Below are 16,460 nucleotides of genomic sequence, written 5' to 3'. Positions count from 1 at the left end.
AATTTTAATTTTTGCTCAAAAGCCCCAATTTTATCATTGGCAACAAATATTGCTAATTATTTTCCTTGATGTGATGGCTCACTTCATTCATTTCCATAATATAGCTGCCAGATACACAAGTCTGAATAACCAGTTTGTCTAAAGTTGTTCTTTCAGGTAAAAGTGGTATTTCAAGAAAACAGTGGCTAGTTCAGTTTATGGCTCCAGGGATGGCCAAGAGCTCTTCCTTGAGACAGAGCCCTCATCCTTCAGTAGGAGCAGAAATGCTTCCCATTTCATCTCAGGATGTCAAAAAAAACACATACCAAAGAGTTGAGGTTTAGTGACGTTAATATTTGTTACTGCTTCATTAGGGACATTCTTTTTTTTTAAATTTATTCAAGTATAGTTGATTTACAGTGTTGTGTTAATTTCTGCTGTATGACAGTAATTCCGAGATATATATATCTATATACATTCTTTTTTTTTTTTTTTTTGTGGTACGCGGGCCTCTCACTGTTGTGGCCTCTCCCGTTGCGGAGCACACGCTCCGGACGCGCAGGCTCAGCGGCCATGGCCCATGGGCCCAGATGCTCCGCAGCACGTGGGATCCTCCCGGACCGGGGCACAAACCCGCGTCCCCTGCATCGGCAGGGGGACTCTCAACTACTGCACCACCAGGGAAGCCCTATATACATTCTTTTTCATATTCTTTTCCGTTATGGTTTATCACAGGATATTGAATATAGTTCTCTGTGTTATACAGTAGGACCTTGTTGTTTATCCATTCTATATATAATAATTTGCATCTGCTCATCCCAAACTCCCAATCCATTTCTCTCCCACCCCTCCGCCCCTGTTGGCAACCACAAGTCTGTTTTCTGTGTCTGTGAGTCTGTTTCGTAAGTAAGTTCATTTGTGTCATATTTTAGATTTCATTAGGGACATTCTTAAGTGATACTGGCTTTCCCCCCCTTGCTGTAGTGTGTGGAAGTGAGGAATACAGTGACCACTCGGACAGTTTGGTGCCGCTGCTTTGATTTGTATTAAAGCATCGCAGGTTTCACCCTCCAGGCACCTTACACCTCCTAGAGCGCAGATGTCAAGACAGAAAAGGCAGTAGTAGTATTCTGGAAATGGTTTTCACCTCACAGACTCCCTGAAAGGGTCTCCGGGCCCCCAGTAGTCTACAGACCACATCTTGGGAACCACTGGGGTGGACAGTAGGAATTGTGTAACCTCTCGCCAATCCTGACAAGTTAGCTCTTTCTGCCTGATCTTCATTGTTTGTGGCCGTGGACTTGGTGACTGGCTGGGATGAATGAAACCCGGCCTTTGGGAGATTTATCATGTTGATGAAATCCCACTAGAGTTCCTGAGCTCACCAGAGCCCAATTGCTGTTTCTCTCTCTGGGATGTTACCTTGAAACTGAAAACAAACCTTGGTTTCATATTAGCTTTACTGCTGGCATCTGTGCAGGAAGATCTCTGTATATAATCCTTGTTTTTTTGTATGGTGTAGAGCTAATAAAGACATTATAATTTCCTAGTCTTTTATATCAAGGGGTCTTTACTCTAGTTTCAGAGCTAGTCCATGTATAGACTTTAGGTGACTCGTGAGCCTTTGAAATTTCACAAAATTTGCTGTTGTTTTTCGGGGGTTGGGGAGAGTTGATAGCTTCAGATTCTCAGAGAGGTTTTGTGACCTCCCCCCTTGCAAAAGCAAACCTTAACTCATGGTTATTTCAGATGGACATTGTTATGGGTAGCACCTACCCATCCATTGTCCATTTCCAAACGCACTTCTTTTTGGAAAGAATTTTCAAAGTTCCCTCCTTGGCTTTGCCTGTCTGTACTTGCCATTCCTTTGGCATTCCTTCACGGTTCCTGTCACTTAGCACTTGCTCACAACTCACTTCACGGCTGTCTTCACGCACATCTGTCCTTTTCCTCTTGGCATAAAATGCAGGAGAGCAGGGACCGTGCATCTCGTCCAGATGTATCTCCTCGGAGGGTATTTCAGGCCGGAGAATACGCTCAGCCAAATCAGTGGGTTCCTTTTTGAACCACTGAGATGTGCAAACTTGGAACATTTATTTATACCTCAACCACAAGATGCATTTTTCTCCCACACATTCTTCAGTCTGCTTCTTGGAACCCAAGCGCTGTCATGAAAACTGCAAGGCAGTCTGTTTCGTTCCAACAGTAGCATTTTTGGAACACTTTCCCGATTCCGTGGGAGTAGTGTGGTGACTACCACTTGCTGATGAGACGCAGAGGAGGACTCTGCAGCGTGATTATATGTATATCATGAACTGTCAGCTCTCCGGGGAAGCTGCAGAAGGGATGGGTGTGAGGGGGCTCCGCTGCAGGGCAGGGGGCACCCCTGACAGTAGCAAGAGTGCTCTTCGCGGTGTCAGCATTTCTGTACGTCAGAAAGCTGGCTTCAGTGTGGTGGGTGAGAATCAGACAGTGGGCTTTACAGATAGTGCTCTGATTTAACCACGTGGTGGTTCCCCGCCTCAAAAAGTTTTTTAAGAGTTCTATTGTATGTGGTTTAACTTAGGGGCTTCACAGTTTTTGAAAAAACTGTGGTTTGTCTAACGCAGCAAACATACCAGCACCTAACAATTGGGAAACAGCAATATCCCTGTCCTCTGTGGGAAGCAGGAAGATAAATAATACGGCAATGAACAGGGAGGACTGACCTAATTATGACGAGGCAGAAGAATCGCTCAATAGGATACCGGCAAGGTGGATGTATATACCAATCAGATCTGGGGATATTTTATTCAGGAATATGTTCCCACTTGCTGGGTTGCATTGTTTTTAAACTTAGCTTCCCAGACAACATTTGAGCTCCTGACACCCTCCATCCTATCTTCTGCATCACTTGTGTCTCTAAATACTAAAAGTTGCCACTCACGGTGCATCTTCACCAGTGTGGGTGGACCCAATCCTCCATCTGTACAGACGCAAACTTCCAAGATGGCTTTGTTTATTTCTGTCCCTGTCTAGCAGGTGAGAAAATCAGGACATAAGAGCCTTTGACTTGCCCCAAACTATTGAATGATAGTGCAGGTGATGTTAACAGCTGTGGTGTCCCAGGCCAGGCTCATGAGTCAAAGAGTGTGTCATTCGTCTCTTTGGAAAGTGCCTTTCATGCTGTTGGGGTCGGTAAATGTCGGTGCGTGTCCTCTTTGACTAACTCACTCCTACTCAAGGGCTGAATCTGGTCAAACTCTCCTTTGGGAGAATGCCACCTATCAGTGGGAGAGCAAGGTAAGGTGACTCTTGGCTGTGCTTTCGGACCAGATGGCTGTTGCTACTGCATGAAAAAATGTGCAACTTCACGTTTCCCTGCCTCTCGACACTACAGTGCCCTTTCTGTTTTTTAAGGAAAGAAGGATTGTCCAAATGTGGAAGATGCAAGCAGGCATTTTACTGCAATGTGGAGTGTCAGGTAGGTGTTGGGCCAGCTGGCAGGGAGGGCCCTGTTTCCTCGGAAGATCGGGACCCAACATCCTTCTCGTCCTTGTCACGGCATCCCAGAGCCCTCCTGCAGCCAGAGCTACAAAGCCTCCTTGTGGCATAGGAAGTGGCTGGGTCCCCCTGTGTGCTGCCGGTGATGACAGGCAGCCAGCAGTAGCATTTTGGGGCCACACAGAAGATCAGAAATAGGGGGGCCATGTTGGATACAGGCATGTGTATCACTAAGGTTGATAGTCTGCCCCCCAAGACTACCAGCAACAGACGGAACATGCAAAGATGACTGGTGAAAAATGTTAAAATGCTATCTTTAAAATTGTTTAATCTTTACTATCACAGATCTGTATTTGTATATGTCCCTCTAGCAGGCCACACGCTGCACTTGGGCTGGTCTAACCCAGCCTGATTCCAGCTAGACTTAGGTGAGCCCCTGGCACAGCCTTTGTACAGCCAGAGGCGAGCTGCTCTGAACTTGGACCTGGAGACCTGGGGATGGTGCCTCGGCAGCAGTCGGTGCTGAGTGGGTTCAGGAGGCAGTTGCATGTAGACCATGGGCCATCTGGCTTGATGGATACGTCTCAAGGGAGTCTCGGAACACGGGACTGGGAAGCTCAAGGGGGAGTTTGGAGGAGCTCTTGGTAGATTCTTTGAGGGACGAGGAGTGGTGTCTTCCAGACTTTTCTACTTGATACTGTATAGTTATACAAAATGTTCATAGATATTTTACAGAAAAAGCGTTCCATGTTCCAGCAATTTGAATTTGGGGAGAATATGATCTTTGACTTCAGTATACCCTCCCCAAACTATTTTTTTAATGGAAACCTGCCGATACTCCTTGGGAAATGCTGATGCCATTAAACAATGGCTCTATATGACAGGGAGGATTTTCAACATATCTGTACCTCTTTTTGTTGTTGTTCTTCCCATACTTGGTGTCATTCCCGTCTGTCCCCTCCCCCCTCCCTGATCTGCCTCATTACCCACGATTTCATTTTTTTCTCTCTCTCTTCTCCCTATGCAGCTGGTCTCTGAAAGTCTCCAAAGAGCGTTATTTGGCAGCGGGAGAGGTTGCTAAGCTCCGATGTCTAGCATGTCAGTGTCATCTAACCGTAGAGCTCCTGTCACAGGGGCCCTGGCGGGAATGAAACACAGGCTGAGTCACTGGCTTGGGAAGGTCAGCCTTGGTTCTGAAGGCCACGTACATGGTCCCTCTCCCTGTGGGCTTCCAGAGGCTGTCAGCCTGTGGGGCAGTGAGAATATAGATGGGTTTGTCGTTGAGTTTTTAGGGAGTGTGGCTTCTTTTGAAGAGGAGAGATCATACTTTGCCCCTACCGATCATACACAGAGAATTCTGTGGTTGGATTGCTGCGACATTGGAGAGATCAGTGAGCCCTGGAATGACATGATTTGGTTCCAGGCCTGATAAGTTAGCTGTTTCTATGTTTAAGTTAAACACTTCTAGAAGAAATAACTCATGACGTTCTGGTTCTTTAAAGAAGCAAGCTAGTAACTCACAGACCGTTCAGACTATTGAAACACAGAAGACTAGGAGGACGTGGTCCCAGCTCTGCAAATGACTAGCTCTAGGAACTTCATAGGACATAGGACAAAGGACATCTCAGAGTCTCTGTTTCTTTAAATGTAAATGAGGACAGTGGCCCCTATCTTGATGAATTGTAAGGACCAAATGATTTGACAGATACGAAAGTTCTATGTAAACTGTAATGCTGTGTGCAGGCGTGAGGGCTTATAAATAATAATATTACAGTAACTCAGGCTGGACTGAAGCTTAGCTGTATGCAGAGAATAACGTATACAGCATATGTTAGATTTAAGGGACTTTTTTTTTCTTTTTTCTTTTATCTTGGAGTATAGCTGATTTACCATGTTGTGATAGTTTCAGGGGCACAGCAAACCGACTCAGCCATACATATACATGTATCCAATCTTCCCCAAACTCTCCTCCCATCCAGGCCGCCACATAACATTGAGCAGAGTTCTCCGTGCTATACAGCAGGTCCTTGTTGGTTATCCATCTTAAATATAGCAGTGTGCACATGTCGATCCCAAACTCCCTGACTGTCTCTTCCCCCCACCCGAGGGGCTTGTTTTTTTCACCTAAGAGAATGGATGGTTTCTAAGAACTTGAGATCCCTAATGGTGTACATTGTATGAGGAATGCTTGTTACAAAATGCTTGTTAACTTCTCTGATGAACCGTAAACTCCGCATTAATATAAAATATGAGAATCTGTGAGATGCTGAGCTACCTCGGGGTCTCCTGAGCGGGCCGCTGAGCTGTCTTCCATTAGGCCTCACCAGGTGGCATTATTTTGACGAATCATCGTGGTCCAGGCTGGGGTCTTGAGGTGGCCATTGTGGTCCCCCTGCCTTTAGGACCTAGTCTCCCAGATTTGCACACTCACAGTAATGGGTGCCCTGCTTGGAAGGTTCACAGTGATCGAGTTCATCAACCCACGTTAACCAGAATGCCTCTTTTTTCTTTTCTTCTTTTTTTTTTTTTTTTAAAGAAGGTTTTCTTCTCTTCTTTTAATTTTTTGGCCGTGCAGCGTGGCATGCGGGATCTTGGTTCCCCCAGCAGGGATCGAACCCGTTACCCCTGCAGTGGCAGCGAGGAGTCTTAACCACTGGACCACCAGGGAAGCCCCCCAGAATGCCTCTTTATTACTTTACAGCAAGCAGCTTGAAGTCTGTACATTCTCCTCCTATAGACAGATCGTACAGGTTAAAGCATAATGCGATTGCTTGTAGCAAGGAATCCCAGGATGTGAGGGGATACAGTGCTGTGACTGTAAGTCACGTTGAAGGTCTGGGCCAAGACAGCTTGCTGTGCCCAGCGTCGTGATGTGCAGTCTTCCCTGTGTGTCGCCCAGGTTCGGGGCTAGGACACCATGAGTCCTGGAGAGCACTTCTGCAATTCAGTTTTCCTGTGCTCTGTGAAGTATCCCTCGTGACAGAAGTAGCCTCCTAGAGGACAAGTGATAACACAGCTCCCAGAGCCACTCGTTTTCTAGAGGTGAGGCTGGATTTGACCTGTAAGTTCCGTTTTTGTTTCATCTGTCTCCTGATGTGGAAGGAAGAGGCTAATAGTCATTAAGGTGTTCTATCCTACGGTACTGAAGAACTGAGTAAGTGCAGGACACTGTATTACAATGAGATAGAATGGTCATAAAGGTTTAATCAAAGTAAGCGCCTAGAAATAAATGGCTGTATAAGGGCTTCATCCATAAAATCGTTAGGGAGGAATCTGGGGCATTTGCTCCAGATAAAAATGTATTCAGGGTTCTGCCCAAGGGACTGCTTGGATAGGATCAAAGTGGAGACTCTGCTACAAGTGGCACAGAACAAGAGCAGCAATGAAGAAGGTAAATGAGTGATTCTCCGCCTAAGAAAGCATGGCCCTCAGCTGCTGGTCGTTCACTGGGCGTTCTTCAAAGGCAGACCCCACCCACCTGGAGTCACACATCAGATGATGGGGTTGGAAAGGAGGTTTATCAGTAGATAAGAAAACTATGTCCACACTGGTTGGGTGACCCACCCAAGGGGACACAGCAGCAGAACCGAGACCAGACTGTGCAGGCTGCCTGGGGAGGGCTTTTCACTGCTTTCCAACACTGTGCTTGGGGGTGCTGAGGACCCTCCAGGAGAAGAGGCACTGTGGGAATGTGTCAAAGACTGAGAAGTGACCTTTCATTGAGGTGAAAGGGGGGAAGACCCCTTCCAGTGGTGTTGTCTTTCCAGAAACCTCTCCAAGAGTGTAAGGCACACATCCTTCCACAAACGCAGCATCTTAAGAGACCCTCAGCACTGTGTTTACTCTCCCCGGGCCCTCCTCTCTAATTGCAGGGCTTTAGGATCCTGCTTTGTTGTATACAGTTTGGCCCTGTCTTGTCCCATTTCCTTTCCTCTTCATTCACTTGGCTCAGTGGGATCCTCTGCCAGAGGAGAGATTTTAATTGACGATGCATGAGAGGGTAATGGGAGGAAATATAAAAGAAATAGAGAATTCCTTTTTAGTTAGGCTTGGTTTGTAACCTGTGTGTTTTAATGAACTATATTTATTTTTATAAATATGCCTGGAAAGCTAAGTGTATTATTCACTCACTTAAGACTTTTTCATTAAGTCGTACTATGACACGGTGAAGAGAATAGTTTTAGAAAGTTATTGCATAGAGGAATTGTGGAGTAGAACTTTCTAGGGTATTATTGCTTAACATTGACAAATAGAAGAAAACGATTTGTGTTTTGTAAATAGAGGTGATAGGATTATGAGGGTGCTTTTGAAAGTAGGAAGGGGCATATCCCAATGGAGATTTTAAAAGGCACGTGTGAGGCGCTTGTGATCAAAGGTTCGCGAACATTCTTGACTTTTATCATCGATTAGAAAGTAACTGAAGCGTAGAAATGTCCAAGAAGTGCTCCCATGACCCTGTCGTTGTTTGGGTGATTAGTGAGTGGGGCCAGAGTCATAGGGTTAGTCCTGGTTAAATTCGCTTTGTCCTCTTAACCCAGACACAGGAACCATCTTCAACAGAGCCACTCTTTTTTCTAAATGGTTAATATCACCAGTAGGAAAAAACGTGTAGGAATGAATGAGTGCATCCCAATCACTCTTTTATGGGAAGAGAAAACAAAGCAGATGTCCTTGTGATGGGGGCTCAGCAGTGTCTGTCATCTTGGTGTGAGATGGTCACTAAGCCCCTGATTCCCTCTTCATTCTTCCTCTCGCAGAGAATGGTAGTAGAGAGCAGCAAGTCTGACATTTTCTTACTGTTCCACATTTTAAGAAATCACCTACGCGTGCTGCTCCACATTTCAGGAAACCACGTGTGCGTGTGTACAAGTAGACATGGTGTAGATTGAAAGCCCCATGAGAACGAAAGAAACACCAAATGCGAGAGTTAGAAAAGGGGACGTCGCAATAAGAATCCGGTCTTCTTACGCAGGGAGGCAATATATCGTTTGCTCAGCAGAAAACTGGATGACATAACAGTCACTCTTTTCTTCCGGTGTTGGAAGTGCCGGTGTACTGTGAAACAATTTTGCAACGCTCTTTACGCATCTTTAAGCATTTTTGTCCATGTGCAAAAAGGAAAGTCATGCAGAGCTGTTATTACATTGGCTGAAAATGAACTAGAAGTTTAAAAACTGTACCAAAATATTCCCTATCTTACTTTTACGATAGTTAATTGTTCGAATTTATTGCACGAATAATCTGTGCTCAATATAGAAAAATCAGAAAGTAAAGACTGAAAGAAGAACAGAAAGAGTAGCCATACTTCATAATTTTATCCTTCCAGAGAAAATCACTAGTAACACTTTGGCATGTGTCTTTCTGAATCCTTCCTGTGCATTTATTCGTATATTACTTTCCTGGGAAATGGGATCCATTTGAGTTTGCATAAAATTTTATAAAGATTGCAATCAGGCAAGGAGGAACAGCTTGAATTTTGAAGAAAACTAGTAGAGAAAGTTTTGGGAAAACGGGCAAAAATGTTTTTTTTAAAGCATAAAGGGTTGCAAAATCAGTGAAACTGGCAGTACTAAAAAACCAGACAAAACACAAATAAAGCACTATTAATTGATAAGACTTATTATTCCTATCCATCAGGTTAGCTTAATTTTTTGTTTCAATTTTGTCCAATCTGATTGTTTATAATTTCTTATGGGCAAAATTGGGGCAGATTATATCAGGATATGCTCAGAACTTAGGGGCAGATTATATCAGGATATGCTCAGAACCTATCTGACATTTCTACTAGATGTTCTTCTCCCCCCAACAGTTTTTTTTTTTTTTTTTAACAATTAAAACTGAAAAAAAAAAAAAAAAGAATTAAAACCGAGTAGTGCCATTGTGGCACATCTCTGTCATTTCCACCTTCTGACAGAAAGTGAAAACTTATTACCTAGTAAATTTCCCTTGATGAAACTTACATGATTCTGCGCATCCTTGGATTTACCCAGCTCTCTGATTTAACTGCTCTGTGTGGGGCTGTATCACATTCTAGGTGCTCTTACTTTTACCTTGTGTTCGGATATAGTCGTAAACTACCTGAAGTCAAAGACTCCATCTCCCACCTCTGCCTCTACGGTCAGTCGAGGGCTTATTGGATGAATGAAAGAACCAGTAAATGAACAATTACCAGCGTTTGTTGAGAGCGCAGTGTGTGCCAGGCGCTGGTCTGAATGCTTCTTGTGGGTTAGCTTATTTGCTGGATCCCCACAATGACCCTTTGTGGTTGGTTGCATGAATGCCTAATTATCCCATTTGAAGGTCCTGTATTTGTTGGTAGTCTTCAAGCTTTTGTGTCTGATTATCACTGTTGGAAAGCTTAAAATCATAGACTCAGAATTCTGGACCTGCTAAATAACTTAGGGATCATGTTATTTACAGCCAAGGATATGGATGCAGAGGGATTAAGAGGCCTGCCTGGTGTCACATAGCTGCTTCGCTGCAGAGCGGGGGGTGAGAATGCAGGTCTCCCCGAGCCCCAAACCAGTGTCCTCTTACTTCACAGCACTCTGCTCGCCTCCAGACCGTGCCCTGGAGTTAGGTTCCCTTCCCTTTGAAGACATTAACATCAATACATGTCTACATTGTATGTTACTTTTTATTCACATTAATTTGACATTAATTCTATTAATAATATGTAAGTCATATTAAGAAATGTTAGTATTAAACTTATTTCTCCCAGGAGCTCATTGTTAAACACCAAAAGACACCACCTACAGTTCAGAAAACTAACATCTTCAAGGCCCTGCAGAGACCTTGTATTAGCGTTCCTGGGGTCATAGTGGACACGTGTGTGTTCCTAGTTGCCAGTTAGCCATCTGCCCCAGCTGGTGGTGCTCACTCCCCTTGGATATCCCAAGGCCAGGCTTGAAGCCCTCTTTGACTTTCCCTTTTTGCCTTGCATTTGGGGAGGGAGCTGGTTTGTCGGCTGGGAGCTAGACCCACCTGTTCCTACCACATTGCCTCATCACCGTGCTCTCATTTTAGGCTTTGGCTAAAAACAGATCCTCTTCTCCCTTGTGCATATCTTGTCATTTCTTTCTCCCCCTGTTCTTAGTTATATTTGGCATGGTGTTATTTAACTCTGCAGAACATCTTGGCACAGAACTTGAGCCAAGGGTCTGTGCCACGGGCTGCCTTAAATCATTGTGACATCGTGTCTTTCCTATATTTGGCATGGGGGAGGGGAGGGAGACATCTTCATTCATTCAGCAACTTTATTGAGTGCCTAGTAAACACCAGGCACTGTTCTAGGTTCTGGGGTAACAGGCGTACACAAAACAGACTAATAACGTCCTTTATTTTAGTGGGAGCGGGAGGGAGACATAGTAAACCAAACAACTAATCAGTGTGTAATATGTCAGGTGGTGAGAGGTACTAAGAAGAAACATAAAAGCAAGGAAAGGGAGAGTGTTGGGGAGAGTGCTGGTCTTGACAGAGTATTCATGGCAGGTACCTTGAAAAGGGGCATCGGAGCAGAGACGCGGAGGAGGGAGGGAGCAAGGTGGATGTCTAGGGGAAGAGGCGTCTAGCCAGGAAATACCGCAAGTGCCAAAGATCTCCTGGCAGGAGCAAGCGTGGTCTGTTCAAGGAGCAGCAAGGAGACGTGGTGGCCAGCATGGAGTGAGGTGAGGGAGCATGGTGGTGGTGATGAGCTCAGAGTAATGGAAGCGGGGGAGGGGGGGCTCCTACCACGTGTAGCCGCACGGGTCATCTTTAAGTCTTGGCCTTTCGCTCTGAGGTGAGAAGTCATTAGAAGGCGCTAAGCTGGGAAAAGGCAGGATCTGAGTTGTGCTTTGCAGAATCAATTACTCTGGCTGGTGTCTGGAGCAGAGTTGGGTGGGGGCAGAAGCGGGCGTCCAGGTAGCCACGGGGCGAGGTGTCGGGTCTGCACACCCAGTAGAAAGGTGGGGGTGGTGGTGAGGCAAGAAGTAATCAAAGGCTAGCTGTATTCTGCAGGCAGACAGGATGGATTTGCCAGGGAGATTTATGTGGAGTGGAAGGGAGAGAAGAGAGGCAGCCAGGAGGACTCCAGGGTTCTGGCCTGAGCACCTGAACCATCAGACTTGCCATTTTCTGAGGCAGGAGAGACGGAAGGGAGAACACGATGATACCCAGTTCCGTTGCGACAAAGAGTGTCTGCAGACTCCCACTGAGTCCTCTCCCACAGCCTCTCAGCCCCATCACGCCACTGTGGTGGGCTTTTATTGGAGCCCGTGTGGTCCAGGCAGTTCCCAGTCACCCCACAGTAACCCTGTCACTGACGCCGGCATCATTCTTTATGCCCAGTGCTCAGAGCCTTCCTCCACGGTACCCACGTCCTCCTACTTCCTCAGCCTTCCCGTCTCATAGGGGGCATCTCCACCCTTCCAGGAGTGAGCACACACCCTCTACCCCCCAACCTGGGGCAGAAAGCTTCAAGACAAGTGATAGAAAGGAGAACAGTTTTCCTCTTTTATCAAATGACTCTTCAGGAAGTCTGTGTTCCTAAATATTCCCAAGAGTTGCCCTGGCCAGACTCTTAGAGGGCCCTTGATAAAGCCCTCATTTGTGTTTTGTTTTTATCACCTGTAAAAGGGTGCTGTGCTGTGTCTGTGTAGACACACACAGACTAGGTGCTGCGTGTGTCACTTCTTGGTTATTTGCTCTGAAGTGAGAACAGAGCCAGAACAGAACCGTAGGTAGCAGAGCCAAACCAATGGCTAATGCCAAAGTCACTCACCCCTGTGACTTGACAGCGACCACAGATAATGGAAAGGTGTGTGTGTTGTTTGGAATGGTGAGGGGCACCAGATGCTTGGTGAAACAACACAAAGCAAATTTTCTCTTGCCAACAACCTTGGCCAGGCCTGAGTCAAGGTTATATAGCCACAACTATCTTAAAGGATGTTTTCATCTCTAGCTTTTGTGAGCATCATCGTGTTTTCCAAAAGGAAACATATTTCACTTGACCTTAGTAGGACTTACTGCATCCTCTCTTTTCGAACTTTATTGCAGTATATGTGTATATGTGTGTGTGTGTGTAATAATTGTTTTTTCACTTTCCCAGAGAGAAGATTGGCCCATGCACAAGCTGGAATGTTCTCCCATGGTTGTTTTGGGGGAAAACTGGAATCCCTCAGAGACTGTAAGGCTAACTGCACGGATTCTGGCCAAACAGGTGAGGAATTGGGATCACGTTCAAGTGTGTTTTATTTTTTTCTTAAAGGTCAGAAAGATGAGTGAGTGACCCATGGTGATCATCTCTCATTAAGTGTCCTGGGACCCCATTTCCGGTCACATCCATATGGATGGGGTTGGGAACAATGCTGCATGTGTGAGCTGGTGTGTTTGACCTGTGCAGCTAGGATGTCGCTTACCCCAGGCCAGGACCGTAGCCACAGTTACTAAATTCTGAGCTTTTTATGAGACAGCTTTACATAGGAAAATACGGCCTTTCAGGGCGTGAAAACCTGACTGACAATAATCAGAGCGTCCTAGGGAACCAGACCGGCCTTCGAAGCTTTGCACTGTTCCCGTCTTTCCCCAGACACAGAGTGAACTCTGCTCCCCCGACCCTCCGCCCCTGTCCTGTGCTGGGTCCTGTTCCTCTCCTTCTCGTTATTCGCCCTGCCTTGGGGTAGAACAGCCAGCATGGCATGTGCAAGGAGAGGAGAAAGAAAAGGAGCGGAAAAGTAGAAATCGAGGCAAGGGGAGAGGGGAGGAGGGTGGGGATGAAGACAGCCATCAGCGGTTTCCTCCAAAGATGAAGCCGGGGGGCTGGTGGTCCTGACCGCCAGTTTGCTCAGGCCTTATTGATTGCATGATGATAAGACACCTGACCTTGACAGGAGGGGCGGAGAATGCCGTAGGACTTGTCCTTGTGACACGATGAAATGGGCCGCACGGAGCTTAGAAGGTGTATGTCCACGGAGCTGCTTGCTAGTGATAAGCTGGGGGCAGGGCCTCTGTACTGTAACTCTTTTAAAGCTGAAATTTCATCTGCCTCTTCTTTCTGTCTTCCCCCACCCCACCTCCCTCTGTTAAAACTTTGGTTTTTCCTTCATCGAAACCAAATGTGATCCTGACCAGCTCATATCTGTCCCCAGACCAAGTCAGGCTCCTCGGCATCGCAGACAGGAGAACATTTCCGACCTCTGAAGTCATGCTTCTGTTATGTTCAGCCTGGGTCAGGTGCTTGCAGACATGCGCCTTCGCTGGCTCAGGGTTACCACAGGCATCAAGGCTGGCCTGTAGAGTGAGACCGAAAAATCAGAATGCTTTTTTGCTGGAGGAGGTTAACTTTTGGGTCCTTACTAAGCGTCATCTTTAAATATATGCCAAGTACTTGGTCGGAAGGAAAGGGTAGGAGAAAGAAAATGGTGTGACTGGGTGAAGTAAGCCATCCAATTTGATCCATAAGCATCTTGGGAGGATTGGGTGACCAGTCTGCTGGTTCCCCCCCAGCCCCACCGCCTGACGTTATTGAAAGTGTGGTGGTTAAGAATTCAGAAGGAGCCGGTGCCCTTTCTGAATGAAAAGTTTTCCCAGGCAAAATGACTTACTAATCTTATAGAAATGGATCCTGTGAATGGGAAGATTTCCGCTCTAAAAAAGAACTATTGATATGTTTTGGCACCAGGAGGGTAGCCTGAAAGCTATGATGAGTTTATACCAGTTTCATTCAACTTTTATTATAATTACTACTATGACTAATAGTCTATTAAATGAAAAGTTACCTGGCCATCTTTTCATCCCTATAGGACTTGATGATTAAAAAACCAGACCATTTGTATTCTAGTCACTTGCAAAGGATTCGGGGAGACAGGCTACCCAACTGCCAAGGGGAAGCGTAGCATGCTAACTAGGGAGGTGAGAGCGCCCGGCTGGACCACCTGTATACCCAAGTTGAATAGCCCGATTACAAAGACACGGCCTTGGGCCAGCTCTTGAGCTCCGCGTTTGAACTCTTGTCAACACCAAGTTTATTCATGTTCTCAAAGCCTGGCGGGTTTACTATTGTCAGCTCCTCTTGGGGTGTCTAGAACAAAGCCAGCAACACGTTTTAAGTGAATCTGGGCTCACGGATACAACCGAAAGTGTTCTTTTTAAAACCTGGAATTTGAGATCATTTTAGCTTATGCTTAAAGAAAGTGTAAAATGGATGGGGGTTTGATTTTGTTCCTTTTTAGAAGGAGAAATAATAAATGGGATGGTTCATCTGTAGACTCGGTCCTTTTAAGTCAGGGACCTAAAAAGTTGTTTTCTAGCCACCGTTCTTTCCCATAACAAGCATTTTTGAGCCTACTGTGTGCATAGCATTATCAGGGTGTTAGGAACGTGGCAGGTGCTTTTAAAAGCTTTTCAGAAGAGTCCTTTGGATTTGGATGTTAGGCAAAAGCTCTCAGAGCCCAAATGGCAGACTCCTTGGCTAGCTCTCTTTACTTCATTCAGAACTATTGCCTTTTTCTTCATGTTGATGTACAAGTGAAAGCACTGTTTTTTTGCACTAGGTGTTGAAATCTGTGTCTGTATGATTTCTTCCCCAATTACTAGAAAATCCACCCAGAGAGAACACCTTCAGAGAAATTGTTAGCCGTGAAGGAGTTTGAATCACGTAAGTCTCCCTGTGACTGGCTGAGGAGTTATCTTACCCACACATTATCTGTGAATTAGACGGGATTGAGGAAAGGAAGAGATAGCTGGATTCTTAGTGGTGGTGGGGAAGCCGGATTCTTAGTGGTGGGGGGGATTTTACGATTACCAGTTTTTATTTTGACTTGTGTGCTGTTTTGAAAAATGAATGTAACTTTTTTTTTTCTGAGTTGCTAGGACCTGCTAGGAAATAATTAAGGGGAAGTAGGAACTTACAGGGTGAATTGTTAACATCCTACGCTATCTCCTGCTGGCTCTCCTGGCATGCTGAGTATTTTTTGGATCTTTGCTGAATTGCAGTCCTGTAAACAGCTGACGTCCTTACGGAAAGGCATTAAATCAGGGGCTGTCCACTTTCTCAATCATGACATAGACTCCAGGGCCAATCGGGGGGCCCTTGACTTGACCAAGCTAGTTATCGGTCATCGCCACTCATTCCTGACCTTGTTGCTAATGGTCAGTTGAAATTCCCTGTCCTGAGTGACTTCCAGTTGTCAGAGGAAGAGAAGAAAGAAATGGCACGCTTTTCTTGCCCTAGGGTTTAGCAGTTAGACCAAGTGAGGGGGAGGTGTATTTCCTGGGGGCCCCACGTAGTTTTTTCTCCCACTTCATGCCATTTACAGGATATAGCTAGACTCCAGAGTTTAACACACTTGAACATGATCCCAATAAAAGGATATAGCTAGAAATCCAGAGTTTTCTACCAGCTGAATGATGGTTTATCCACAGATCTGGATAAATTAGACAATGAGAAGAAAGGTTTGATTCAGAGTGACATTGCTGCTCTCCATCACTTTTACTCCAAGCACCTTGAGTTCCCTGACAACCATAGCCTGGTAGTTCTCTTCGCACAGGTAAGAATGCGAGCATCAAGTGACACTTAGTCTAACCTTTCCCTGCCTGAGTCCCTCCCCCAACCACGTGGTCGGTGAAGATGAACGAAAGTAGAATGATGGCATCTACTTGGCAACATGGTGCTTGACCTATTGGGCCCTGTTTTGCATCGACTGGCTGGGTGTCCTTGAGCAGATCAGGGTCCTGTCTGTGCTGGCCCTCATTGATGGTGGCACATAGGAAATTCGCCCTACCTCTGCCTCTTGCTGCAGGAAGGGTTTATGAAAACAGAGGAGTTGCCAGTGCCCCAGTACCATGGCATACTGGAAGCTCTTTGAATAGAAAAGACCATTTGAGGTTCCTACATTAAATTTTACTCTTCTCTTAAACCTTCCCTTCTGACAGCAGTGGGCTTTTTTTTGGTTGGTTGTTTTTGTTTTGTTTTGTTTTTTCACTCCTACCAACACTGTATGGATAAATAGAGGCAAATA

The 16,460-nt window shown here is 45.6% G+C and overlaps 1 protein-coding gene across 1 annotated transcript in view; it reads left to right on the top strand.

The window, feature by feature from the left end:
* SMYD2 (SET and MYND domain containing 2) overlaps positions 1-16,460 on the top strand; it is a 50,673-nt gene that overhangs the window by 17,489 nt on the left and 16,724 nt on the right. Inside the window, exons 2-5 of the mRNA XM_065877968.1 lie at positions 3,379-3,442; positions 12,551-12,661; positions 15,037-15,097; positions 15,865-15,989. Of these exons, the coding sequence (XP_065734040.1) occupies positions 3,379-3,442; positions 12,551-12,661; positions 15,037-15,097; positions 15,865-15,989 (361 nt within the window). The remainder of the gene's footprint in view (positions 1-3,378; positions 3,443-12,550; positions 12,662-15,036; positions 15,098-15,864; positions 15,990-16,460) is intronic.

This window comes from Phocoena phocoena, chromosome 1 (assembly GCF_963924675.1).
Source record: "Phocoena phocoena chromosome 1, mPhoPho1.1, whole genome shotgun sequence".
Lineage (NCBI taxonomy): Eukaryota > Metazoa > Chordata > Mammalia > Artiodactyla > Phocoenidae > Phocoena > Phocoena phocoena.
Note: the sequence above shows the minus strand (reverse complement) of the source record. Positions and strands in the feature narration are given on the sequence as shown.